The sequence below is a fragment of the Pelmatolapia mariae genome, linkage group LG10_11, assembly GCF_036321145.2.
Source record: "Pelmatolapia mariae isolate MD_Pm_ZW linkage group LG10_11, Pm_UMD_F_2, whole genome shotgun sequence".
NCBI lineage: Eukaryota > Metazoa > Chordata > Actinopteri > Cichliformes > Cichlidae > Pelmatolapia > Pelmatolapia mariae.
The window spans coordinates 2164772-2192194 of record NC_086236.1 but is presented as its reverse complement, the minus strand read 5'-3'; the positions used below and the strand labels follow the sequence as shown (position 1 = coordinate 2192194).

The following is a 27423-nucleotide window of genomic DNA, read 5'->3' as shown; positions in this document are numbered from 1 at the left end:
AAAATGTGTTCAATGTGCTGCCCATTGTGTTGGATTGTCAATGCAACCCTCTTCTCCCACTCTTCACACACTGATAGCAACACCGCAGGAGAAATGCCAGCACATGCATCCAGTATCCGTAGTTTCAGGTGCTGCACATCTCGTATCTTCACACCATAGACAATTGCCTTCAGATGACCCCAAAGATAAAAGTCTAAGGGGGTCAGATCGGGAGACCTTGGGGGCCGTTCAACTGGCCCACGACGACCAATCCGCTTTCCAGGAAACTGTTCATCTAGGAATGCTTGGACCTGGCACCCATAATGTGGTGGTGCACCATCTTGCTGGAAAAACTCAGGGAACGTGCCAGCTTCAGTGCATAAAGAGGGAAACACATCATCATGTAGCAATTTCAAATATCCAGTGGCCTTGAGGTTTCCATTGATGAAGAATGGACCCACTATCGTTGTGCCCCATATACCACACCAAACCATCACTTTTGTTGTTCCAGCAGTCTTGGAGGGATCCATCCAATGTGGGTTAGTGTCAGACCAATAGCGGTGGTTTTGTTTGTTAACTTCACCATTCACATAAAAGTTTGCCTCATCACTGAACAAAATCTTCTGCGTGAACTGAGGGTCCTGTTCCAACTTTTGTTTTGCCCATTCTGCAAATTCTGTGCGCCGATCTGGGTCATCCTCGTTGAGATGCTGCAGTAGCTGAAGTTTGTAAGGGTGCCATTTGTGAGTAGCTAATATCCGCCGAAGGGATGTTCGACTAATGCCACTCTCCAGTGACACGCGGCGAGTGCTACGCTGTGGGCTCTTGCTGAATGAAGCTAGGACAGCCACTGATGTTTCTTCATTAGTGACAGTTTTCTTGCGTCCACATTTTGGCAAATCCAACACTGAACCAGTTTCACGAAACTTAGCAAGCAGTTTGCTAACTGTAGCTGGGAGATGGGTGGTCTCGTAGGGTGTCTTGCATTGAAATCTGCTGCAATGACCCGGTTACTGCGTTCACCAGATATCAACACGATTTCAGTCCGCTCCTCACGTGTTAACCTCTTCAACATGTCAATGGCTGTGAACAAAGAGAAACATGTAAATAACTCATGAAAGAATAAAGTTACGTTGAAACCAAGCACACCATTGTTTTTCTTGTGACATTACCAATAAGTTTGATGTGTCACATGGCCCTCTTCCTATTGAAAAAACAAGAGTTTTATCCAAGATGGCCGACTTCTAAATGGCCACCATGGTCACCACCCATCTTGAGGAGTTTGCCCCCTCACATATACTAATGTGCCCCAAACAGGACTTTAATATCACCAACCATTCCCATGTTATTACGGTGTATCCATATAAATGGCCCACCCTGTACATAAATAAATAAATGCACCTTTATGTCCAAAGCATTATTTTCAATGTTGTTTAGTGTCTTTTCCAGAAATTGGGCAACACTTCCTAGCTTTTAATTTCTATTTGTTTGTTTTTTAGTGACTTTCAAATTTACATTTTTGTTTCAAATTTATGGAGACTCTTTAGCTAAAACATCTGAAGTCTTAGTTTTGGGCTCACACAGATCACTTACTTGATTTTCACCTGGATAAATAAAGGATAATGAACTTTTACACTGACCTCAATATTTAAAGTTTTTCGTGTTTAATATGAACATCCATCACTGGAACAGGAGGCATGATAGGAAGTACAGAGAAGCAGAAAAGAAGCACACACTGCTTTGGATCCACTGCTGTGAAACAAACGCATGTTAGGAAAATTCCAGATATTTAATCCTTAACATATTATGATGATTTATACCAGCTGTAAAGCACAGGAGGAAAATGTATAAATTCACATCTTTATTCACATTTATGAGCTTTGTGGTATTAAGGTTTTAAATTGATTTGTTGACCCTGTTTTCACTAATTTAAATTAAAACTGTAAAAAGAAAAAAGATAATTTCTGTGAGCTCAGGTGTGAGTTGGACTTTGGCACATTAGACTGTGTGGAGGGATACCTGAGCCTTCCTTCACACTGGTCTGGTAACACCTGCTCCCAGTATCAGTGCGCATTGTTAAAGTTTGGCTCCATAACTGGTTTCTGTTGGCCGGTTCAGGCCGGCTTTGGCCCTCGGCCCACCTGAAAGGCTTTTACTTTTATTTTCCAGGAGGAGTTATAAGAATTAGCTGTCAGCAGCGTCCCAGCTCAATTAACCTTCAGATGCTTTTGAGTTCACTCAACAAAAGCAGCTTGAGAAGACAAAAAAGCTGAGCAAAGCCAGCTGGGAGATCTCTGCAGTGCTTTTTAAAACCTACTGCTGGAGTATGATAACTGAGCATCTCAAACACACTCCTGATCTGCAGCTTCTTTAGTAAAACTAAATGTGAAATGTTTCAGTTTTTAGATCAGCTGCTGTATTCAGCTGTTTTATTATGAACCCTCTTAAATTTTATTATTGTGGGTGGATTTCATGAAATGAAATACAAACTACCAAAAATCAGAGCGCTAACCTTTCTGGGGCTCACATGAACGATCGTCTGTGATCATTTTAGTGGAGCACAAACTGGAAAAGTGTAGATGTTTTTGTAGAAACTGACATCATTGGGTTTTTTTTTTAAACTTCCACTGAGTCACTGGTAAATAAAGAGAAAACCACAAACCAAACTGGACAATATGCTGTTTTTTTTTCCTTACTTCTGTTACAAAGAACAGACTTTAACCTCTGACTTCATCACCACCGTCTCTGTCTGCCAATTTAATTCCTGCTAATCCGCTAATCTCCTCCTGATGTCATCACATCACTTCCCAGACTTTATTTTTTCAGTCAGAGCCACCGAGTCACACCAAATACACATGTGGGCCAACAAAGTGGATTTCACACGTCACTACAGCAGATTTTGAGGTTCTTGAAATATTAAAGTTGTGATGAGTTTTTAAATGTAACTGCACAAACTGTCAGACAAGCTGGAGATGTGATCGATGCACTGAGCTCCTCCATCCTGCTCATCCTGGACGTAGCTTCGTGTGACACTGATCGCTGGCTTGTGGATTATTGTTTGGAAGGCTGGAATTTGTCATTTTGGTTGACACCATTTAGTTTTCTTTCACCTGGATGTCTGTTTTATAGTTTGAATAAAACCAAACCTCTGCCACCTTAAAATGAAAACAGTTTAAAAAATGATATTAAAGGGAAAAAACAGCAGAGAAAGATAAATAAATGAATCAGTAAACTGCCACGAGACATTTTGAGAACGTTGTTGGTTAACCCAACAATACAAAGTGTAACTGTAACATGAGTAAAAGTGCAAAATTATATTTAAGAGCTACAAATTGTTAATCTGATGTTTGAAGGTTTTGTAACATGTTAACAAAAATGTCATCATAGCACCTTAAGGAGGATTTTTAGCCAACATGGTTAGCAGGAATCAGAAGTTGTTGTGGCACTGTTGAGCCCCCATACAGGGACCACCGCACTACAGCAAACACACTGACCTGCATCATCAGCCCCCTCTATCTCTCTCTCTCTCTCAGTGAGGTTTCTCCTCCCTGCTCTGTGGTCGGACTCTGATGTGTGTTTGCACTGTTACTAATAGATTGTTTTTGCCGGGTCAATAACAGTTATCAGAACGAGATGAAGTTCCTCTGCAGCGGATCAATTGCGCCTCTCGTGCTTCTCCTCATCCTGCCAGGTAAAACCCATTTTCAGCTTCACTTCAGGTATTTTTAAAGTGCAGAACCTTGAACACAGTGAGAGTGTTTTTCTCATTATTGTTACTGATGTTGATATTTCAGGGTTTTACTGTATGTTTTCTTAAAGTGGGGAAAGTATGAGCTTTTTTAAACATTTTTCAGTGTTTTATGTGTACGGTGGCATAACTGAGGATTAATGATATTGATCTCTGTGCTGCTGCTGAACCTCTGAACACGCTCCATTCTCCTCCATTACAAATCGATCCAAGTGATATTTTCTTTTATTAGCAGTGAATCTGTAGATTTCTATCTATGATTAGTTCACTGTTTCATTCCCAAAGTGTCCAAAAATACTTTATATATGCCCATCATATTGGATTTAAAGAGGCACACTGAAAGTGCCCTAAAATATAAAAATAATATGATAAACAAAAGCTTTAAGTTTTGTAATATTCCTTTAAAATGACTTCAGGTTTCTGTTTTCCTGTCAACTCAGCTCTGATATTTAAAGCCCTACACCCTGTAACCATGACCTCCCAGGCTTTATTACTAACCATCTGTGTCTTTATTCATTAAACAGTGAACTGAACATTTGCTTCTAAGATTCGTTTCATTCTCTGAGACATCAGGGTGAGAGCAAAAGACGAAGCTCTGAGACCAAAACATTGTTTGGATTAAAAATTGGACCTTAAAATGTAAAAAATGTTTTACAAACAAAATATGAAGAAGTTTTCTAGAAATAACAGACCAGACAGACTCGTTCACACCATGCGTCTTGTGCATGTTCTGCTTTGTGTTGTATGCTGTATATTCTGTTCCAGAGATGGATGCCCACATTAAACATAAACGCAGCCTTACTAATAACGACATCAGCGTATGGACGGTAACCCCTGTGACCCTCACGCTGCTCTGAACACTCAGCTTCACACTGCTTTCTCCTCACTGTGTTCTGTCATGTCATAAGGGCAGAATATCCTTATATGATCAGATCAGGCACACAGCTCTGGCAGTGATAATAGAAGCCCCGCCCACCTGTTATTTAAGATTCTTTTATGAGGGGCAGCCAATCAAAAGAAAGCTGGCTTAAAGCAAGGATTGCCTTAAATGGGGAGGAACTAAAACAGCTTATTTCAGACAAACCTGAGGGCCTTGCTCTCAGGCCCATATAAGATTATCATGGATTGTTTTAAACTTTGAATCATGTAGAGCTACCATGAGAATAAATTATGGAGCTGGAGCTGTGGGAGACTGCAGGTTTTTCAGGACACCACTGGTACTTTTGTATCTTTGCATTCTTAATCACTTATTTAGGAACTAAAACTAATTGGTTAGGTTGAGAAAAGGAAGTAGTTTGAATTAAAATGTGGGCCTTTGCAGCATTAAATATGCAAAAATGACAGATTTAGAATTTTTCAGATTAAGGATATTCACTCACAGTGACATCACACAGAGCCAAGAGTCGAAAACGTGCCTGAAACTGAGTGTCGAGAGCTTCTGGCTCACAGGGATTATTGGACATGACCTCATTATTTAAGACTTTGGTAATGTTTATTATAAGAAATTTATATTATATCATCATGTAAATGAAAGAAATGGAGGAAAAAGTATAACAGTTCCAATTTAACGGGATAATTAATTAAAAAAATTGCGCATTAAGATGTAGAAGTACTGATGCTGCAAAGCAAAGTTAACTATGTTGTCGGTGAAGTCTGCTGACTTTTAAAAAGTCATATGATGGATTTTCTTTTTATTAGATTAGACCATGAGCAAAGAATCAGAATACTTTATTATCTTTGAGGAAATTATGTGTTCACAGTTCTGCTCAGACAGTAAAATGTCCTGCGTCTGTACTCATGTGATTTCTGCAGTAATACTACACTAATATAGTAACTCATGTAAAACCTCACATTAAAGAAACCAAATGATGACTTTAAGGTCACAAAATGCATCATCAACCATTTTAAAAGTACAGGTTTGTGTTTAGAGCCATCACTCTGGGCCCTTTCTCTATATATACATTCAAATAGAGACGTTGGAATGTCTTCTGAAGAAAAACACGACGCTGTGCAGTACTGGGAGGCAGCATGTTCAGTGATAAGCATCAATGGTTGGAGGATTAAAGCTGTCAGCAACCTTCAGAATGAGGCAACTGACCTCCAGGAGAGGAGGTCAGCTTTAACCGGGCATAGCTCCAATCCTGTCCACTGCATCTGCTCCATGCACTAAAAAAATGAAATTGGGTGGTTGTTACATTTACAAAATTCAAACTTGTAATGTGAACAAAATAATTTCATGTTTCTGTGGTGAACGTAATTAAATCGTGTAGGATCTGCATGAAATTCAGCAACTTAATTTATTCTTGTTCAGATGACATGATACAATCTAGTAAGAGTGGTTAGTTGCCTGGACTCACAAATTCACAAGATCACACAAGAGTTCAAACCACAGAAAAATCACTGGGGTTAGAAGAGACAGACAACCATACACACACTACGTATATGCCTTCGCTGTGTATTGTGGTTTAACCTGTAAAGGACAAAAACGTACCGAAAAATTCTATATCAAGCCTTGTAATCATTGCTTCCCTATTTTTTTGAAGTCTAGATTGACAGCTCGGTGGCACAGTGGTTAGCGTTGTTGTTTCACAGCAAGAAGGTCGTGGGTTCAAATCTGCAATCTGGCCAAATTTGCAGTGGGTTCTCTCTGGGTACTCTGGTTTCCTGAAACAGTTGAAAGTCATGCAGTAACAGTGTTGGGTGTAATGCGTTACTGTAATTAAATTACTTTTCCACTGAAAAAGTAGAGTAACTAATTACTGTTCATTTTTAGGTATTTTAATTACAGTTACTTACAATGTACTTGCGTTACATTGTAAAATAATAAAACTCGCTGAATATCAATATTTAATTTCAATAATTTATCTTCTAAAGGTAAAAGTAAACTCTGCCGCTTTAACATCGCTGTAGTGCAGCTGCACGTCATTTCGCGCCAGTTTGCTGCATAGTCGTATTCTACAGCGGAAGATGTCGGACTCGGCTGAAGCGTGTGGCTGTTTTATGAAATGGACATATTCCCGTCTCTTCACTTTTCTGAAACAAGCAGACAAGAATATTACAGTAATATGTAAGCTATGTCCTGGGGAGAAAAAACTATCGGCCGCTGTTAATAGCGCGAGTAATCTACTGAAGAGCCTGACACAGAGCATAGACGAACACTTCTGAGTGATCCTTGTTCATCATCCATGGATAACACCGCGGCAACTCCTGCTAAGCAGGCAAAACGTGATTTTACTTCAGCAGCACATAAAGCATCTGAAGGTGAGCTTAAAAAATGACTGCAGGCTACATTGTGGAAGAGATGCTACCGCTGCGTACTGTAGAGTCTCCGTCTTTTAAAAAAATTATTTATTATTTTAAGAGTTTAATTTCTATTGTTTGTCCACTCAAGGTTTATAGGGATTTTAAGAAGTATTTAGTTTAATTACTTATTGAGTAATTAGGTTACTTTTCAGACAAAGTAATTAGATAAGTATTTTAAATACAATATTGATGAAGTAATTAGCAATTAGTAATTAATTACTTTTTTAAAGTAACTTACCCAACACTGTGCAGTAATTAGGGTTAGGTTAATTGGTGTTTCCAAAATACCTGTGAACATGAGTGCAAATGGTTGTCTGTCTCTCTGGTGACCTGTCCAGTACTCTGACTCTGACCCTATCACATCTGGGATAGGTCCCTGCAACCCTGGTAAAGATAGGATGGAGTGCAAGTTATTATAAATCCATTAACATTTTATGTTAAACAGACTCTAGACGTTTTTGAACACTAAAAAAATAACTCTTTAATTGAACTTAAAATAATCATGAGAAGGATTTCCACATTAATAAAAGGCTTTCTATTACGATTAAGCATTTTTGTTGCACTAATGTAATTTGCATGGGTTGGATCAACTCAATTAAATTAAGTTGGACTCAACTGTAGTAAAACAGTTGATTCATCATTAATTAATCAAGTTAGTCCAACTCAAGTGCATTAAGTTGGAACAACAGAATTGCATAATGCTAAAATTTAGCAATTCATGGAAATTCTTTCCATGTTTTTTTTTAATGTTCATTCAAAGAGTTATTTTTTTGAATGTGGGTTTATCCTCATGGGGTCTCAGTTCTTCACACGTTGGTTTTTATCTGTTCTGTGATCGTTAATTCTTCCTGTGAAGGCCAGCGTGTGTAAAATCTAATTATATTTCTGTAATACAAGTATAAAAATTGCTAATTTTCAGCTTAGTAGAGGCTGCATGCAAGGCTGTAGTTTATCTCCCTATCTTTTCAACTTAGTAATCGAACCTTTAGCTGTTGCTCTTAGGGAGGACGATCAGGTTGCCAGAATCTCTAGGGGCGGGACAATGCACAAAGTATCATTGTGTGCAGATGACCTATTGCTGTATATATCTCATCCAACGGCATCAATCGCTAAACTGCTCAAGGTATTAGATCACTTTGGACGCATATCTGGATACAAATTGAACTATTCGAAAAGCCTACTGTTCCCTATTAATAACATAGAGCAAGATTTCTCTGCCTTCCCCTTTAAATTAGAAAAAGAAATGTTTAAATATTTGGGAATAAATATAACCCGCACAATGATGGAGTTGCGGATTCATAATTTTGACACTTTGTTAGAACAAACATCACAAGATTTTAAAAAATGGGCAACACTTCCAATCTCATTAGCAGGCAGAATAAATATAGTTAAAATGGCGGTCTTACCAAAACGTCTTTATGTTTTCCAAATGATTCCTGTTTTCATAACCAAATCAATTTTCAAAGATTTAAACAGATCAATAGCAACATTTATTTGGAAAAATTCAAATCCCAGAATGGAAAAAACATATTTGGAAGTACAAAAGAGGCTGGTGGGCTAGGGTTGCCAAATTTTATCTTTTACTACTGGGCGGCTAATATCACCAAATTATTGCACTGGAAATATGTTTATGAGAACAGCGAGGGTGAGGCTTGGGTAAAAATGGAACTGATGTCTAATCCACTTCCCCTCCTAACCTCGTCCCTAGCTCTAAATCAAAAACAGAAAATAACAAATCCAGTTGTAAGAACATCTATTAGAATATGGCTTCAGTTCAGAAGGCACTTCAGTTTGCAGCAGGTTAGTAATTTTTTCATTGCTGCTTTTAACCCTTTTTTGCCATTTCAGATAAAGCATTCCAAATTTGGCATAATAATGGTTTGAAGTTTTTTTACAATTTATTTTCAGGAGAAACTTTTAACACCTTTGACGCTTTGATGAGAGATTACAATATACCAACCTCACATATGTTTAGATACCTGCAAATACGAAGTTTTGCAAAAACATTGTTTCCTTCATTCCCCTACCTGCCTCCTAAAAATCAAGTGGATACTATTTTGGAAATAGATCCTTTTGGCAAAAGGCGAATCTCCATCATATACAAACTGATGCAGAGCTTAAGGCCTATTACTTGGGAAAAAACTAAAAATAATTGGGAAAAAGACATTGGGGTGGATTGATCTGATGATGAGTGGAGATCTTGTTTGAATCGTATACATACTTCCTCCCTTTGCATTCGCCATGGTTTAATTCAGTTTAAAATTCTTCATCGTCTTCATTATACAAGAGAGAAGCTTTCAAAATTTTTCCCAGAAGCCGATGCTGCCTGTCCCAGGTGTGGACATAATCCAGCAAATGAGGGTCACATGATGTGGTCTTGTCCTAACCTGGATAATTACTGGGGAAATATATTCAAATATTATCTCACATCAGTGCACAAAATTTAGTGCTTGATTTCCGCATTGGCATTTTTGGAGTTATGCCACCTCAATACGAAATTAGTAAATCTCAGGAAAATGCCATAGCATTTGCTACATTGCTTTCCTGTAGACTCATTCTATTCCACTGGAGGTCTGATGAGGCTTCAGTGGTTAAAGGAGGTGCTTTTCTTTTTACCACTGGAAAAACTCAGATACAGAGTTCTCTCATCACAACAAAAATTCTCTGCGACTTGGAACCCATTTATTGACTATATAAAAATGTATTTTCCAGATGTGTGACATACATTTTTTGTTTGTTTTGTTTTGTTTTGTTCTGTTTCTCTTTACATGAGCCTCGGGTGGGGAGGGAGGGGGGTTTCTTTCTTTTTTCTTTTTTTTTTAAATGTATAATCGCAACATTTTCATTTTGTATTGTGACCATGATTTGTGTAAAGTGATTGAATTTAAAAGAAATCTAAAAATAAATAAATAGTGGATTAAGACATAATGTACAGGATATATTTGCTTAAATTGCCAATAATAAGATAAAACATTAACTTTGAATAGCTGGAAAATGTTCCTGTACAGTCTTGTAAAACTTATGTTACAGCACGGTTTTTTGACAGTTTTTCGACTTATTTTTAATTCAAGGGGTTTAACAAAATAATCAGTATTGCAAAAGTCTAGATTTAATCCTAACAAATAATAAGGTGTTTAAACTGTATACCTGTCCACAAGGGTTGGATTTATTTCAAGAAGGAAGCAATTTTAAGATCGCAGAGAAGATTTAATAATGAAAGGAAGTGCTTGTTTTGCAATGTTGAAAGCATGAACTGGTAAACACTCTGTGTCTCTATCTGCTCATCTGAATCTTGTTAGGGTGCCTGGGTCGTTGACCCACAGTTTTGAGTTTATTATATTATTGAAATTGATTTTGATATTATTTATCATTTCTAGTCTTTGGTTTCTTTGTTAGAGTTCTGTCTTATGGTTTATGTCTCTGTGTTCTCTAGTTGCTCTGTCTCCCCTGTCCGCTGTATCCCTGTGTCAAGTCTGCGTCTCTGTGTTATGTTTCCTGTTTTACTTTGAAAGTCCGTGTCTCATGTTAATGCATCTGGTTTTGCTTCCTTTGTCTCGTTAGGCCTGATTTGTCCCAGCTTTGTTTCCCTCCTGTCTCTCATTCCCTGATTGCTCCCTCTGTGTATATTAGCCCTGTGTTGTCTTTGGTCTGTGTTGCGGTCTCCCTCATCCACCCTCATTCATGCTCTGTGTTCTGGCTGCCTGCCTGCGTTTATTCTTTCTATTTTGGAAGTTTGTTACTTTGACTTCAGCATTAAAGCTGTTTTTTTTTTTAGTTCACGTCTGTCTCCGGAGTCTGTACTTTGGGTCCTTTTCCTACCTGCACACAGCCGTCACATAACAAATCTGAACTTCTTCTAACCTTCTGAGCTGTAAAGCCACATTTTTGGATCTGATATTTTCATCATGAGAGGTGTTAATTTGCATGCCGTAACAGGTCTCATTATCGCAATATGCTTCCTCCACAGCAATAATTGCTTGTGGAAGTTTGTGGTAGGTCTCCAGTAACTGTTGTAACATGAAAACTAAGCTCCATGTAAATTTCCTCTGGAGACCATGAATGACGATTAGATAGATTTAGATATTTTAGTTTTTATCAGTCACTCACTAAGAACAGTCTTTGATTTCAGGTGGGGCAGTTTGGCGTCCTGATCCATCTGCAGAACTTCCACTGACTGAAGGATTTGTTTGTTAAATCAGGCTGTTTTTAAGGGGACTTTGTTGCAGTGTTTTGTGCCTTGTTTTTTTTAATTGTCTTAAATTAGTCTTTAAAAAACTTCAAATATCACTTCAACCTACTGATTTTACATTTTCCAAAAATGAAGCACTGCCTAGCTAACACAGATGTTAGTGTGATGATTTAGTTTAGCTTTGGTAGTGTTGATCAGAATCAGATCACTGATGGGGGATTTGTGTCAGCGTGCTGCGCTGGCAGGCGGCGTGGTAATTTGAGAATGAGGTGACGCAGATTTTTGAAATTCACACCACAGATACAAAAAATTTCAGATGAGTTTGAACTTTTCTGAAAATCTTGTGAACACAATAAATTAAGAGAAATGTAATCTAGGATGTTTAAGACAATAGCACAGGTGCATCTATGAGGAGGCAGAGGGTGGCACTGGCCAGTATTTCTCATTTTTGTTCATGTGCACAGCTAACAGTGTTGTTGCACATATGTACTTATGTCTGAGAATTTGTTTGCTTTTGGTGACTGGAGAAGCATTTGGAGATCAGTATTTTCATCAGACCACACTGAAGATATAATCCTATTTGGTCTGGGAACACTCAGGAACTGCAAAACATATACAGGAGAAAATTAATGAATGTGTGAAACAAACTATCAATAAACCCACCTAATGAGATTATTAAAGACACACTGCCATCCTTATCGAGATAAATGACAAACTGTTGAAAACCCCCTTTGCTCCATGGCAGTTTGTTTGGTTAGCATGGACGCATACATCACTGGGATCATGAATCAGGATTGTTGCACTTCAAGAGCAGAACTGAGAAGTTTTCCTTCAGGTCCTCAATTCAGTGAACAGTGAGGTTAAAAGTTGATGATGGACCAAAGTGCTGGACAGGACATGCTCACATGTGCATCATATGACATCGTGGTATAACAATGTTTATCTGAGCATGCTAATATGCAGATATTTGCTTACCAGCAGGGGACATTCTTTGAACTGAAGATGAAAAAAGTCAAGGCATCATCAAAATCAGCCACGCTCTGCTGCAGACAGTTGCACAAAATTCCACAAAAATCAAGCCAACAGCTGCTGACGTCCTGTTTGTATGTTAGGCCGTTTTGATTCGATCTGCTGAAGATCATTCAGACAATTATCTGATAGGAAAAAACAATCATAATGTTGATGTACACACTGAAATCACAGTTGGTCAAACATCTGGGTCCGTTCAGTCATGGTTTGTAGGAAACAAACTGATGAAGAGTCACTGGACCATGCGGTGAACTGTCTCCAATAACAACAGATAGATGGTGAACTTGTTCCCACATTTACTGCTTCTTTTTGTTTCTTATGAAGTTAGATAGTAAGTGCTAGTTGTTAGTAAACAATAAACAGGCATTGCTAGGATCGGTCAATGAAGACTGATGTGTAAAGAATGAATGAAATTTGGTCCATTCCCAGTGTTGGGAAGGTTACTTTTCAAATGTATTCCACTACAGATTACAGATTACATGCCCCAAAATGTATTTTGTAACGTATTCCGTTACGTTACTCAATGAGAGTAACGTATTCTGAATACGTTATGATCAGTATGGAATACTTAACATATTATCATGCTTTTTACAACTGAATGAACTATTGCTGTGTGATTTATTACTATTACTCAAGGTTACTCTCCATACCAATATCAACTAGATGTTTAAATCTTAATATAAATGAGTAACAGTAGGTGGACATTAGGTAAGGCTGCACTTTTTGCAGCGATCTCGTATAGAAAACTATTCCTCGCGTATATAAAACAGGTCCGCGGCTCCGAACCGTAGTAAAGGGACCTCTGGCTAATACGTCGGGTTCGTGTCGGGCTCGTAGCTGAAAACTAGCTTTACTACTTCACTCTGCCTATTGCCTTCATATTAAATCATTTTTTGAATAATACTTTTAAAAAATATTTCTTCACGTTATTATGCAGCCGCAAGCAGAGGTGACATGGGCCGCGAGATTGAGACACGGGCATTAGAGCCTCTTAATGCCTGTTTTGTTTGGGTTTCCACCGGCGTGGAATTACCAAAAATAGAGACGGCATAGCCTAACATATGAAACAGGAAAATACCGCCGTGTAATCCATTTATTTCAGCAAAGTAACTGTAACAGAATACAGTTACTCATATTTTGCATTTTAAATACATAACGCCGGTACATGTATTCTGTTACTCCCCAACACTGTCCATTCCATACTGATCATAACAGATCACAAAGTTTATCGGTAAAGACTGGATCTGCATCCAGATCCAGGAGATTTTGGGCCCCATCAGGGTCTTCAAGTGTTTTTCTGTTAGTCATCAATGAGGAGGTTCAAGTTCTTAGAGGTACAGTCTGTGATACGCAGGACTTCCAGAAGTTCTTAAGTATGTTTAACACCTTATGGAAAAATGTTAAGCAACATGTTCAACTGGACTATCCTCCATTATCATCAAAGCACCAAATAAGGATATTCTCATGCTGTTGTGATCCACGTGTATATTCTTACAGACTCTCAGCACCTTTATGCTGCGTTTCACTTTCATTTGTCATCAGTTGGTTTATACACTGTCAGATCTAATGGATTTCTGGCCCATAGTTGTTTGGATATTTCGCCTGGGCGTAAGGTGTTGAAACTAGAGACATGAAGGGTGTTTTTATTGCAGATACATTTCCTCAGCTTGCTGAAGCATTAAATTTGTGTCCTGTCCTTGTCCCTGCATAATCCCCAACTCTAACTCTCACAGTAGAATAGAATAGAATAGACCTTTATTGCCATTGTACATGTACAATAAAATTGTGCTCCACATTAACTGTGCAGATATAAAATGTATATAGTAAGATACAAACAAAGTGAAAGCAGACAACACAAGAACAATTCAATTTCAATTTTCAGTTTTATTTATACAGCTCCAAATCACAACAACAGACACCTCGAGCTGCTTTATATTGTCAGGACGACCCTAAATTAATACATACAGAGAAAAAGGCAACAATCAGGTTGTAAAGTGATTGGAAGTCGTGCAAAAGTAGTGGCAATAAGTTTGTTTTTTATTGAGTTGTGCTCTCAAATGTTGGCAATCAGGGAAAAATGAAAATACTTTGAAATGAAACACATGACAAAACTTTTCACACTCTCTTCTGGCGCGTTCAGCTCAGGTGCTGTAAATGTTGTGTGGTTCAGATGTGGCCCATGCTGACGTTTGGTCCGTGTACGGCAGACCAGTGGTAAGTTAAGGACACTGGAACTCATCCTGAGTGAAAGTCATGTTAACGTGGCTCAAAGGAAACTCCAGTTATGGGTCACATCTGGGCCAAGCATTTATTGCTGTTTGGGTAAAAATACCATTAAAATGCACAATCTGGAATACTAAGCTTAAATATTTTTATTAGTGTAAATTCCGATTTTTACTAAAAACACAGTAACTTAGTAAAAAATACATATATTTGCTTATAAGCACTGCTGAAAAGATGAGTTAATTTAAATCAAAAGATAAAATGTTGTTTGCTTTTTATGCCAAACTATCAAAAACTTTACAAACCACTCAGTTAATTTATGGAATTTGTTTTTCTTTTTTAAGTAAAGATAAGCTATTTCTATAAATTTGCTCCATTTAAACTGGAAATTTGGGGCTTTACCTGCAGGTATTTCCTTCTAACCTTGTCTTTGTAACACATTTGGTCAAGAACAGCACCTGAACCTTTTCTCCATCAGTGGATTTGTTTGCAGACAAAAACATCAGCTGTGAATCAGCCTTAAACACAGAAACAGAGCTGAAGCAGAACTGGACCATCTCCATGTGTTCCTCGAAACGACACTTGATCCCAGTTTCTTCTGTTGCACAGATCCAGAGCTTCACGTCCACATTTCCATTTTAGTACAGACGGTGTTAACACTCTGACCCCCCTCGCTGTGTCTCTACAGCCATATTGCAGTCATGTATTATTTCCTGTTAAGTGAAGGTCGTTAAACCAAAAACGGAGTCTCGTGTGTCTCCTTTTTTGTGCAAAGCATGTGTGTTGTCCTTGTTATCGAGTGTTCAGAGCGGGTGAAGGTTTAGCATCTGAGTTTTCAGACATTTTTATTTTACTTTATTTTATCCGTAAAGGTTTCTGAATTACACCATCTTTAAATGAAGGTCTGGATTTTGTTGTTATGTAGATTTTAATTTACTGAATTTGAATCGAATAGTTTCTCTACAGTCTGTGAAACAAAAGAAGTCATTTCTATTTTTCCCTCTTATGCAGACTGTAGGTCTGTAATAAAGTAAAGTGTAATCTTTTTATTACATAAAGCCAATAATCTGTGAGGTGTCAGGCAGAAAGCGACAGCATGTTGTGGTTGCGAGGGGATTTTCTCAGTGGGACCTTACAGGATGCCTTCTTGGCGAGTGAGCATCACTCTGCAGCCGACAGTGAGGTCTGTGCTGTTTATCTGCTGCTGTCTGGCTGAGAGTTCACATGAATCATCAGCACTGCCAGCCACGATGTCTGATCTGATAACAACTTTGGAGAACATAAAATATTTATTCTCCCCCTCATACACCATTTTATTATTCTTACAGAAATGATTCATGGGCCACTATTATTGTTATTATTAGAGAGGGTGAAGGGCTCCAAGTAAAGCTGCTGTCCTCGACATCAAGAGGAAGCAGCTGAGCGAGTTCAGGCATCCAACCAGGATTCCTCCCTTATCCCGAGAAACACATCAGGACCATAGAAGAGCATGAGAGGGTGGCTGAGGTGACAGAGGGTCAGGCACAAGCTGAGACTGCTGCCCCTGTGACCCAGGCTGGGATAGGAGAGTAGGTGGATTGGTGGATTATCATTACCATCAGATATTTACAGTGTGATCTTCATCATTTGGGCGTGTATATGATTTGAAGACATTTGTTTGCAGAGTAAAACCACATTCAGGAAAGGTGTGTGAAAGGTGTATATGCACAGTTTGTGAATGTATTTTATGCTCCTGAAAAAATACATTTGAAACTTGAGTTGCCTGCTTTTTACACTGTAAAAACTAATGGTAAGACCACACACCTTTGGAGTGGGAGTCGCAAGTTTGATTCAGGGTATCCAGTAAGGGTCCTGGCCAGACCTCCCATGCTAAAAAAACCCCCAAAAAACAAGCCCTTGAATGGCTCGGCTACGTCTGCAGCTCGGACACAAGCATTTCACTACATGTTGTACTCTATAGAATTGTGTATGTGACAAATAAAGCTTGTTTGTTGTTGTTTGTAAGTACGACTCAATAATTTCATCCTTTGTACTTACCTTTGTTGTTTGTTCCAGTTTCTATTATGTGAAAAATCTATTGGACAGACTCATAAACAGAGTCATCGTTTGCCTTCAGCACTGCTGTCACCATCATTAACTGTAAACAGGATATTAGAGCAGTTATCAGTCTGCTGCTGCTCTGGAGACCCTCACTCATTAAACGCTTACTGGGTTAATTGAACTGGGAAATGTGGTTTGCATGTGTGTGTTATGGTATGTAGCGTTGAGCATTTCTGTAGAAAGGATCCAGCAGCAGATCAATGCAGAGAAAAGCAACAGAGAAATTACATAAAACTTGATAACACTTAAAGTTTCATGTGCAAAATATTCTAAAGACGTCCACCACAGCGTGAGGAGTGAAAGATTATAAACCTTGATTTCTTGATCATTTTTTCATCATCATCATCGTTTATTTATATAGCACTTTAAAAACACACCTGGTAGATCAAAGTGTTGAACAATACATCTATAAATGGTAATAATATAAGAACTGAACAAAACAATTAGGTTAATAAAAATGAATAAAAATGTCAGTCACCCACAGAGTTAAAAGCCAGAGAATAAAAATAGGTTTTTAATCTGGACTTAAAAACCGGTACTGATGTAGCCTGTCTGATATGAAGAGGAAGATTGTTCCAAAGCAACGGGGCCACAGCAGAGAGCGCCCGGTCCCCTCTGAGTTTCAGCCGTGACTTAGGGACTGAAAGCAGCAGTTGCTCAGCTGACCGGAGGGAACGAGTGGGAACGTAAGGCTTCAACAAATCGCACAAATAAACAGTGTTGGGTAAGTTACTTTAAATTAGTAACTTAGTTACATTACTAGTTACTTCTCTAAAAAAGTAACTCAGTTACTTCAAGTTACTCGTTACTTTCAAAGTAACTAGTTACTAGGGAAAGTAACTTTGGTTTTACTCAGAATTCTCTTGTTAATGTGTTGCTTCCGTAACTGGATACCCAGCAAGATTGCCAGTCTTCTAGCTTGCTTACTTGCCACAAGTGCACTGTGCCACCTACCAATAGAAAGGAAAAAATAATGTGCACATTTCCACGAGAGAAATCCCACGCCTGGACCATCGTTGACCGCCGCCATGATTCTAGCCTGCTTTTTACATCCAACAGAAAAACTGCAGTCGTGGTGCTTTTGATTGTACTCAGAACTTGGAAATTCTGCCTTCCGAATAGGAAGATGTAGGTAACACCAGACTGCAGATGAGCTGCATACAGAGCTGGACTGGGACAAAAAAATCGTCCCGGGCATTTTGACTAGAGACCAGCCCGCCATTATAGGAAAAATCATAAAGCCTTTGAATGAAAACAAACACTGTTGTGACAGTGATGCACACTGTTCTGATGGTATATATGTATCAATCTATCAATCGTTTGTTATAAGACTCAGATAATTATTTTTTTTAAAAGCGAGACATTTTAAATGAGAATAAGAAAGAAAAGTATTTCTTTGTGCCCCCCTTTCCCTGTTAATGCCCTACCTGCCCCCCTGGCAACACTTTGCTAGACCCGCCCCTGCACAGTTACCAGCTGTCAGCTACACAGAAAAGGATGCTGGTGTTATTTGTCTCTCAGAAACAGTTCATAACTTCCCTTCAACTCATTCATGTCACCTAAAAGGTAAACCTGTTTCTCCATCACCTGTTCAGCTCTGATGATTCAGTAAGGACATCTCCTGGTTTCATCTTCATGTTTCCCTCTCACCACATATCCAAACCGACATCATGACCAGCAGCTTTACAGCTGTGGCTCCAGCAAACATCAGCTGATACTAGAAATTAATATTAAATAAATTCTAACAACAGCTGATCAAGCTTAAACGTGCTGCTGTTGTTTAGCGCGACATCCGCTGGTTTCCTCTTTCTGGCACAAAGTGGGCGATAAACAAACAAGAGAGAAAAGCTGATCAGCTGATCATTGATCAGTTTCGTGATTGAAGTAGAAACGGGAGAGAATGAGAGAAGAAGAGGCAGCTGTGCAGCTCCAGCTTTGTGTCTTTTTCATTGTAGCTGAAGTCCGGGACAAACTGTGTTCCTTTTCACCTCAATACGAAACACGTAATATTTTCTCTGAATACCAGACGATTCTGTTTTTTAGGGGATGGTTGGCAACTCTAATAATTAACCGTATGAACAAAATAAAGTTCAACATCAGTAACATAGCACCCACCCAGCTGTATAGAAACTCCGTCATGCTAGCTAGCACGCAGTACGAAAATGTCAGCACAACGAAAATAAACTGCACCTAAACTTGGTTTATATCTGACTCCGATAGACTGCAGGTCATAACTTCTTACCTGAAGTTCAGTTCACCTGACACGCGGACCGGCGGCCGCTTCGGGTCTCTCCTCTTGCCTCCCTTTTCCTTCATCCACCTGCTGGCTTCCACCACTTGCTAATGTTATTGAATCTGTGGAAGCTCCGCGATATCCACCACACGAAGTAACGAGTAACGAGCCTATCTAAATCCCAGTAACGAGTAACGCGTTCCTGGTTTTGGCATAATAACTAGTTACCGTGCTCATTACCACAATAATAACGTAGTTACTGTAACGCGTTACTTAATAACGCGTTAGTCCCAACACTGCAAATAAACAGGTGCCAAAGCATTTAAAGATTTAAAAACCAATAAAAGAACTTTAAAATGGATCCTAAATTTGATTGGAAGCCAATGTAGAGAGGCCAAAACTGGAGTGATGCGGTCTAATTTCCTTCTACCAGTTAAAAATTGAGCCGCAGCATTTTGCACTAATTGTAAGCGTGACAAAGTGCCCAGCCCCCATTAAAAGGGAATTACAGTAATCCAGGAGTGAAGTAATAAAAGCATGAATTACAGTTTCTAAGTTACGTTTGGAGAGAAAGGGCTTGATCTTGGATGGACGTCTGAGGTGGTAGAATGCTGATTTTACTGCCCCATTCACGTGGCCATCAAATGTAAGTGCAGAATCGATTTTTACTCCAAGATTTGTGATCGAACTCTTCAAATGAGAGATCAAAACAGCGAAATCAACATCTGGAGGGTCAGAAAATCGATTTGGGCCAAATAAAATCACTTCCGTTTTTCTTTTCTGTTTACATCAGCACAGGATTCACTTCAGCTGATTAGAATGTGGTCACATTGTCCAAGTGTGGACAGGCAGACCTTTAACTAACAAACTGACATGATGCGCCATCTTTTTAATAAATCCAGGAAAGCAGATTCTTCTCCTTTAAACAAAAATATCAAATACATTTATCACCATCATTTAAAAAGCGTATATATGCTTCACACTCCATTAGGCTGATGTATTTGGTCCTTGAAAGTGATCACATTAACTTTCTGCACCCAGCAGAATGCCACAGGTGCCAGTAGTTTTTATGGAGGAACTGGCCTGCAAACATTCAGCAGCTGTGAAAAGAATCTGTGAATCTTCAGAGTAAAAGTGTGTCTCATGTTCTGAAACATGTTGGCTGCAAAGGTGAGGCACAACTTTTACTCTGAGGGCAAATGTTCTGTGTTTATATCTGATGTCACACTATAGCTTTTACTAGCACCTAGCTAATAATTAGGCACATCTCAGCATCTTCCATGCAAACCATGGATAATTGCATTGACCTGCTAGAACCAATGCTATTGCAAGGAAGGTTTTGGTGCAGCACCCTCTTTGTGACCAGTTTCACTCAGCGACTGCCACAGTAGGTAGATGTGCGTTGCAAAGCAGCCTGTAAATGCACAACAGCTGTGCATCAGTTGATCTGTTGGGATTGCAGGTAATGACTTTGAGGTCTGCCTGACCCAGCACTATGCTTGTCATCTGTTTTCTGATCCTCAGTTTGCCGGGCTGCTCATGGGCGCTTCGCTCAGAAGCTGATGAAAGACTTATTTACCAACTACACCAATGCTCTGCGGCCGGTGGAGGACACCGACTACATCATCAATGTCACATTACAGGTCACTCTCTCCCAGATCATTGACATGGTAATCAAACCCTGAATGCCTATCCAGCTCTTTATGCTGTATCTAGTCAGGCAGGTACTGGTGTGACCTTGCCGTTTTCATGGATTTTCACCAGGATGAGCGGAACCAGATCCTGACCACCTACCTGTGGGTCCGCCAGGTATGGATGGATGCCTTTCTCACATGGAAGAAGGAGGACTATGATGGCCTTGACACCATCCGCATACCCAGCAGATACGTTTGGAGACCTGATATTGTTCTGTATAACAGGTAGGTGTATCATCCTGCTGGCTGATCTTCAGGATATTTATTCATATGTTTTCAAACTCCTTCTTTGTTTCTATCATAGGGCAGATGATGAGTTCTCCAGCTCCATGGAGACCAATGTTGTTCTCCGTAACGATGGCCAAGTCATGTGGGACCAGCCAGCCATCACCAAAAGCTCCTGCTCTGTTGATGTGGCCTTCTTCCCCTTCGATGTGCAGCAGTGTGACCTAACCTTTGGCTCCTGGACTCACAACGGAAACCAGATGGATTTGTTCAACGCCCTGGACAGCGCCGACTTGGCCGACTTTGTCCCCAATGTGGAGTGGGAGGTCAGTAATGGTGTGATGTGTTTAGCACATCCTTAATGAATGTTTTGACGAAACCAAATAATTTCTCTAACCAGGTTCTGGGAATGCCAGCCAAGAAAAATGTCATCTTGTATGGCTGCTGCTCAGAGCCATACCCAGACATTACCTTTTCCCTCCACCTGAAGAGGCGGGCCTCCTTCTACATCTTCAACCTCCTCATTCCTTGCATGATGATCTCCTTTCTGGCTCCGCTGGGCTTTTACCTGCCAGCGGATTCAGGTGAAAAGGTTTCTCTGGGTGTCACAGTGCTGCTGGCCCTCACCGTGTTTCAGCTGCTCGTAGCTGAGAGCATGCCACCCTCTGAGAGCGTCCCGCTGATAGGTGAGAACTGCCTCTGACTTTTATTTAAATCTATGTATTTTTAAAAAAACATTTATTATCAATCAGAATTATTTTAATGTTTATATTTATCATCCCTCCTGCAAATGTTACATGGCTTCACTGTATCTGACAAGTTACTAATATTTGAGGGTGCACCTATAGCCTTGGGATACCTCAAACAGACACATTTCAGCCTTAGGGATGTCCCTAGAGTGTATCCTCGGAGTAATCCAAAGAGATTTTCCTGTTATTGCAATGTGTTAGGCAAGCAGAGCTTCACTGCAGGAAGAGTGCAGAGGCTAAGCCTATGTTTGAAGCCACTGAGGTGTTTGATGGGCGGGGTTGACATGATGTCACTAATATGACTGAAAACTTGTGGTATGGAGAAACTCCAATAACTCCAGCGTTCATCATCATCATCATCATCGTTTATTTATATAGCACTTTAAAAACACACAAGGCTGACCAAAGTGCTGAACAATAGAAACATAATAGATACCATAAGAATAATAAATACGATAAAATAATAAACATAGCGAAAACAATAAAATATAAGTAAATACAAGTCAGTCAACCACTGAGTCAAAAGCTAGTGAATAAAAATGCGTTTTCAATCTAGATTTAAAAACCAGCACTGATGTCGATCGCCTAATGTGAAGAGGAAGATTATTCCAAAGCTTAGGAGCCACAATAGAGAACGCTCGGTCTCCTCTCAGTTTCAGCCGTGATTTGGGGACTGAGAGCAACAGCTGCTCAGCTGACTGGAGCGAACGAGTGGGGACATAGGGCTTCAGCAAATCAGACATATATGCAGGTGCCAGACCATTTAAAGATTTAAAAACCAATAAAAGAACTTTAAAATGAATCCTAAATTCAATTGGAAGCCAGTGCAGGGAGGCCAGGACCGGAGTAATGTGCTCAAATTTCCTTTTACCAGATAAAAACCGTGCCGCAGCATTCTGTACTAGTTGCAGGCGTGTCAGAGTGCCCAGTCCAACCCCTATTAAAAGGGAGTTACAATAATCCAAGCGTGAGGTTATAAAAGCGTGGATAACAGTCTCCAAGTCACGCCTTGAAAGAAAAGGTTTAACCTTCGACAGACGCCTGAGGTGATAGAATGACGATTTCACCACCCCATTCACGTGGCCATCAAAGGTAAGTGCAGAGTCGATTTTTAACCCAAGATTGGTAATCGAGCTCTTCAGGTGAGGGGTCAGAGCAGCAAGGTCAACATCAGGGATATCAGAGGAACGATTCGGGCCAAACACAACTGCTTCTGTTTTACGTTCATTAAAATTTAAAAAATTTTGAGCCATCCATGACTTAACATCACTAAGGCAATCAAGCAGGGGTCTAATTGGGGAGCTATCAGAATGACTGAAAGGAAAATAGAGCTGGCAATCATCAGCATATAGATGAAATGAAACATTGTGTTTACGAAAGATCGCACCCAGTGGCAGGAGATACAATGAAAACAGTAATGGCCCAAGAATAGATCCCTGTGGTACACCCCATGACAGAGGGGCCACAGAGGACGATGACGAGCCCAACTTAACACAGAAGCTCCTGTTTGAGAGATATGATTTTATCCACAGGAGTGCCAAGCCAGAAATGCCCACACAATGCTGTAATCGAGAGATCAGCAGGTCGTGATCCACTGTGTCAAATGCAGCAGTCATATCTAGTAGTATAAGCACTACGTGTTTACCACAGTCTGTCGCTACCAGAATATCATTCATAACCTTTATGAGAGCTGTCTCTGTGCTATAAAACGGCCTAAAGCCGGACTGAAAAACTTCAAGCATTTGAAAGTTGTTTAGATAATCCATCAGCTGAGTGTGAACAACCTTTTCCGTTGTTTAGATTAAGCATTTATTGCTCATCATTGAATGAACTTGCCGTTCCTTAATATCCAAAATAAATCCCAGCAGTCAAAACTGTTTGGTCCCTTCAACCAATTAAACCTGACCCTAATTAAATGTTCCTACCTTAAATACAATCATTTACAAACTCAAAAAGTGAAAACTAGTCCCACAGATAAGATAATACACAAAACATGAAAATGGCTCCTACAATGAGGTTCAGGTTAAAGGGAAGACTAAATGGGATTTAGGAGTCACCAAAGAGTCAATCAAAAGGAAACGGAAAATCACTCTGAGGCCTACGAATGGTTACTGGACATCTCTCTGAGGGATGAGATTAAGAACAAAGCTCTAGCTGACCGTCGTGCTGATCTCTGTCTAAAATCGAAGCTGGAGAAGGTGGAGCTGTTTTTAGATTACGTGAAAGGTGTAGTTACCTTCTTTGATCCTGATGCTGCAGTTCTTCCTTTACAGACGGCTTTTTCAACCCTTGTAGCAATGATTGTAGTAAAAACTTTGACCCCCTTATCATCTGCTCTTTCAACAAGGGCGAGTTAGAGTCAGCATGTGCCTCTACAAGAAGACAATATCTACATAATCTACAACATCACCTAACAAATTAATAACCAACAGTTCTGATAATCCTGGATATTTCATTTAAGATTGAATTTATGCCTCTTAAATTTCCAGCTTTTCTCTTTTCATCTGTGTACCTTTCATGACTGCATTATATCTGAAACATGATATTCAGTGCACCTATACATCATCATCATCATGGTTAATTATTCCTGAGAAACCTTCTGCATCTGCCCTCTGGTGGATTATCTGTGCACTGCAGGCGATGACATGCAGGAACCAAAGACAACGCATAAAAGACAAATGTTTCCACAATGACATCATCTCAGCATTAGTGTCTTTGCTTCAGTCATATTAAGTTTTCAGGGGTAGAAGAACCATATTTAAATTTAGTGCTGGAGTAGAGTTATTAGGTAATTTGATCCAGCATGGTTAGGAAGTTATTAGTGACTATTACAGCTATTAGAAACCAAATTAAAAAACACTAAAACTGACAGTAAAGCACAAGCTTCTTAGACAAACACTGACAAAGTGCTTTTTTTCTTCACGAGGCTGGAAACATCTTTATTTCTGCACCATTTTAAATAACTTTACATCAGAGACATAAGAGAGAGGCACTGCACTCAGATAGTTATGATCCATGTTTTGATGTCCCCTGAAACTAAAAGTGTTTTAGATCATGTTTTAATATAACTGCTCAGGTAAGTGGCATGTTTCAAAATAGCTGCAACGCTCCAAAACTTACTTATGCCAGAAAAGGAAAATGATTCAGTTACAGATGCCGTTAAATTGTTACTAATACTTTAATATATATTTGCTGTATTGAAAAAACTTCATTTATAGCAATTCGTGATTAAGTTTGCATTATTAGAATGCTACAATACAAACCCCAAAAGTAAACAGATTAAGAAATAATAATAAAAAAATCCCTGACACGTTTCTGTGAGGTTGTCTTCAGCTGCTTAGTTTTAGTGTTAGCTCTGTGATGGACTGGATATGTGTCAGGGTTTATCCCACATTTCACACACTGTCAGCTGGGATAGGATCCAGCCACCTACAGCCTTACTATGGAAACAAGATGTAATGTTTCTGTGCGCCTGGCTCCTCCTTCCCTTACAGCATACAAATCTCAGATCAAATGAGATCACCACTGAATGAAAAATAAATATAATTGGATGGGGTGAATGTGCCGAGATGGTTTTAAAGCCGTCTTCTTGTTTGTAACAAAAGCAGACACGTAGTGAAGACTGTGGTCCACAGCTTTAAACCCAGGACTGTAATGGGCTGTAGGCCAAAATCCAACAACCACAGCTCAGGAATCAATAATCTTGCAGCCTTCAGAGCAGCAGATTAGCTCTTGAACATCAGTGAGGCCATCAACAGAGGGTCATTAAATCCTCACATTTCAGCTGAGTGCTCTCGATTAAGAAACATAGATTTCTTTACCTTTGGATAAAGAAGTACCAAGAGTGCAGCTGTAAAGCAGTGCACTATACTACACTACACAACACTATTGAACTCTCAGGCCTCTTTTGTATTAAATCTATTAGCAGAAAATACTGGCGATTGCCAAACAACACCTGATACTGACCAGCTTATAAAGTCTAATTTACACTATTGTGTTCATTGATTGTTTACAGTCAGATATTATCTTCACTGACTTCAGGAATCTTTTGTAGATGCCTTTAAAGTTATGCAATTTGGATAAAAGTAGCACATCTCAGTGATTGCTGGGGCACAGCTGTTGTCGATGGATTTGAGGACCTTTTAAAACCTCCAGCTTGCAGCTCTCACTGAGTGACTGAGCCTTGGCATCAATGACAAGAGGACCACTGACAAAGATGATTCAGATACAGACCCAATCAAAATGATAGGTGGAGCTTGGATGGAGGTGGGTTGCAAAGCAGCTTGGATCTTACACTAACTGTGATTTTCAGCTTTCAATTTTCAGAGACTTCAATGCAGCAATGCAGCACCTACCCATGTGCCGCTGCAGGAAATAAAGAAGTATAAGAGGAATGTTTGCTCGTCTGCCGCTGTCTGTGGTCACACCCACTTTAGACTTCACAGGGTTAAACAGAGTGTGCTATATTCACCAGCTGTATGCTTTTACTGCAACTAAGACTAAAACTTGATTTGGAATATAGAGAGGCCGAATAAGGGTCACCAACCTCTACCTGATTTTTCGGTGTCTCTTTTCTATAGGAAAGTACTACATTGCCACCATGACCATGGTCACTGCATCAACAGCTCTCACCATCTTCATCATGAACATCCACCACTGTGGCGGGGAGGCTCGTCCCGTGCCTGAATGGGCCGAGCGCTTCATCCTCAAGTACCTCGCCCGCATCTGCTTCGTGTACGAGGTGGGTGAGAACTGCCTCGGTGGCACCAGGAAAGAACCTTTATCACAGGAGGGGTCTGACAGCCCATCAGCCAATGGCGGCAGCACCAAAGGAGCAAATTGGGATGTCAATGGGAAGGCGTGGGGAGGAAAGGTGGAGGTGGAGCCTCTGAAGGTGGAGCAGGAAGTAACCAACCAGACAGACTGGAAAGAGGATCTGTTTGTGACCATTGACCACTCACAGGAGAAAGGAGCTGCTGGAGTGCGAGGGGAGAAATCAAACTGTGGTGAGAACGAAGAGGAAAAGAAAGGTGTAGGTGTTGAGGGAGGAGGTGGAGCTGGGGGGAACAGGAAGGAGATCTTGGTGAGGTGTTTATGCCAACACCAGGAACTGGGCAAGAATGTTGAGTACATTGCCAACTCCTACCAGGACCAGCGAGCAGCACAGCTGCGCATCGGCGAGTGGAGGAAGGTCGCCAAGGTCATGGATCGCTTCTTCATGTGGCTCTTCTTCATCATGGTCTTCTTCATGAGCATCCTCATCCTGGGAAAGGCTGTCTGATGAAGCTCAGCCTAAGATTTCACGAGATGATAAAATTATTTGTTTAACAGTTAAATCTTTTTTTCTTCCTTTTTTACTGACACATGTAAACAGCTTAAAAATAACTGAATGATGGTTTTAAGGGTCAGTTTACTCTTTTGTGAGCTGGTACCTGGTAGCTTTCCTCAAAAACATTTCCACCAGAATTTAAAATGCTTATCTTTGGATTTGAAAGAGACTCTGAAGGCTGATGAAAGTAAAATGATTGGGAAAAAATAGTTTCTAATTATTTACAAAGATCCTAACAAATGCTGGAGAAGCTAGGCACGTCTCTGTTGGACACAGCATGAAGGGAGAATCAAGGGTGGGTTGCAAAGTGGTTTGCATGATGCAGCAACTGTGGACAGCCTAAATGAAATTTACCAGTTAGATGGGTGTCTGCAGAGCCATTAGTTGAGAAGGATGAATGAAATGAAATAAGTAGAGATGTAAGCGTTAATCTCAGCGTTAAAATGACGTTAACGCCATAACCGCATTAACGCGGCAAGTCTCGGTTAGCAAATTATCACGGATCGCGTACGTGGGGCTGGATGGCGCTAACGCATTAACGAGCTAACCACGCTAACGTGTTGACGCGGTCCAGCCCCACGCACGGGGCGATCCGTGATAATTTGCTAACGGAGATTTGCTG

The 27423-nt window shown here is 39.9% G+C and overlaps 1 protein-coding gene across 1 annotated transcript; it reads left to right on the top strand.

The window, feature by feature from the left end:
- The first annotated feature begins 15567 nt into the window (after positions 1-15567).
- Positions 15568-26753, top strand: LOC134637702 (neuronal acetylcholine receptor subunit alpha-10-like). Its single transcript, XM_063488194.1, has 6 exons — positions 15568-15649; positions 20329-20474; positions 20569-20723; positions 20803-21049; positions 21124-21409; positions 26053-26753. The coding sequence occupies exons 1-6, from the start codon at positions 15568-15570 to the stop codon at positions 26751-26753; spliced, it is 1617 nt and encodes a 538-aa protein (XP_063344264.1).
- Positions 26754-27423: the final 670 nt, after the last annotated feature.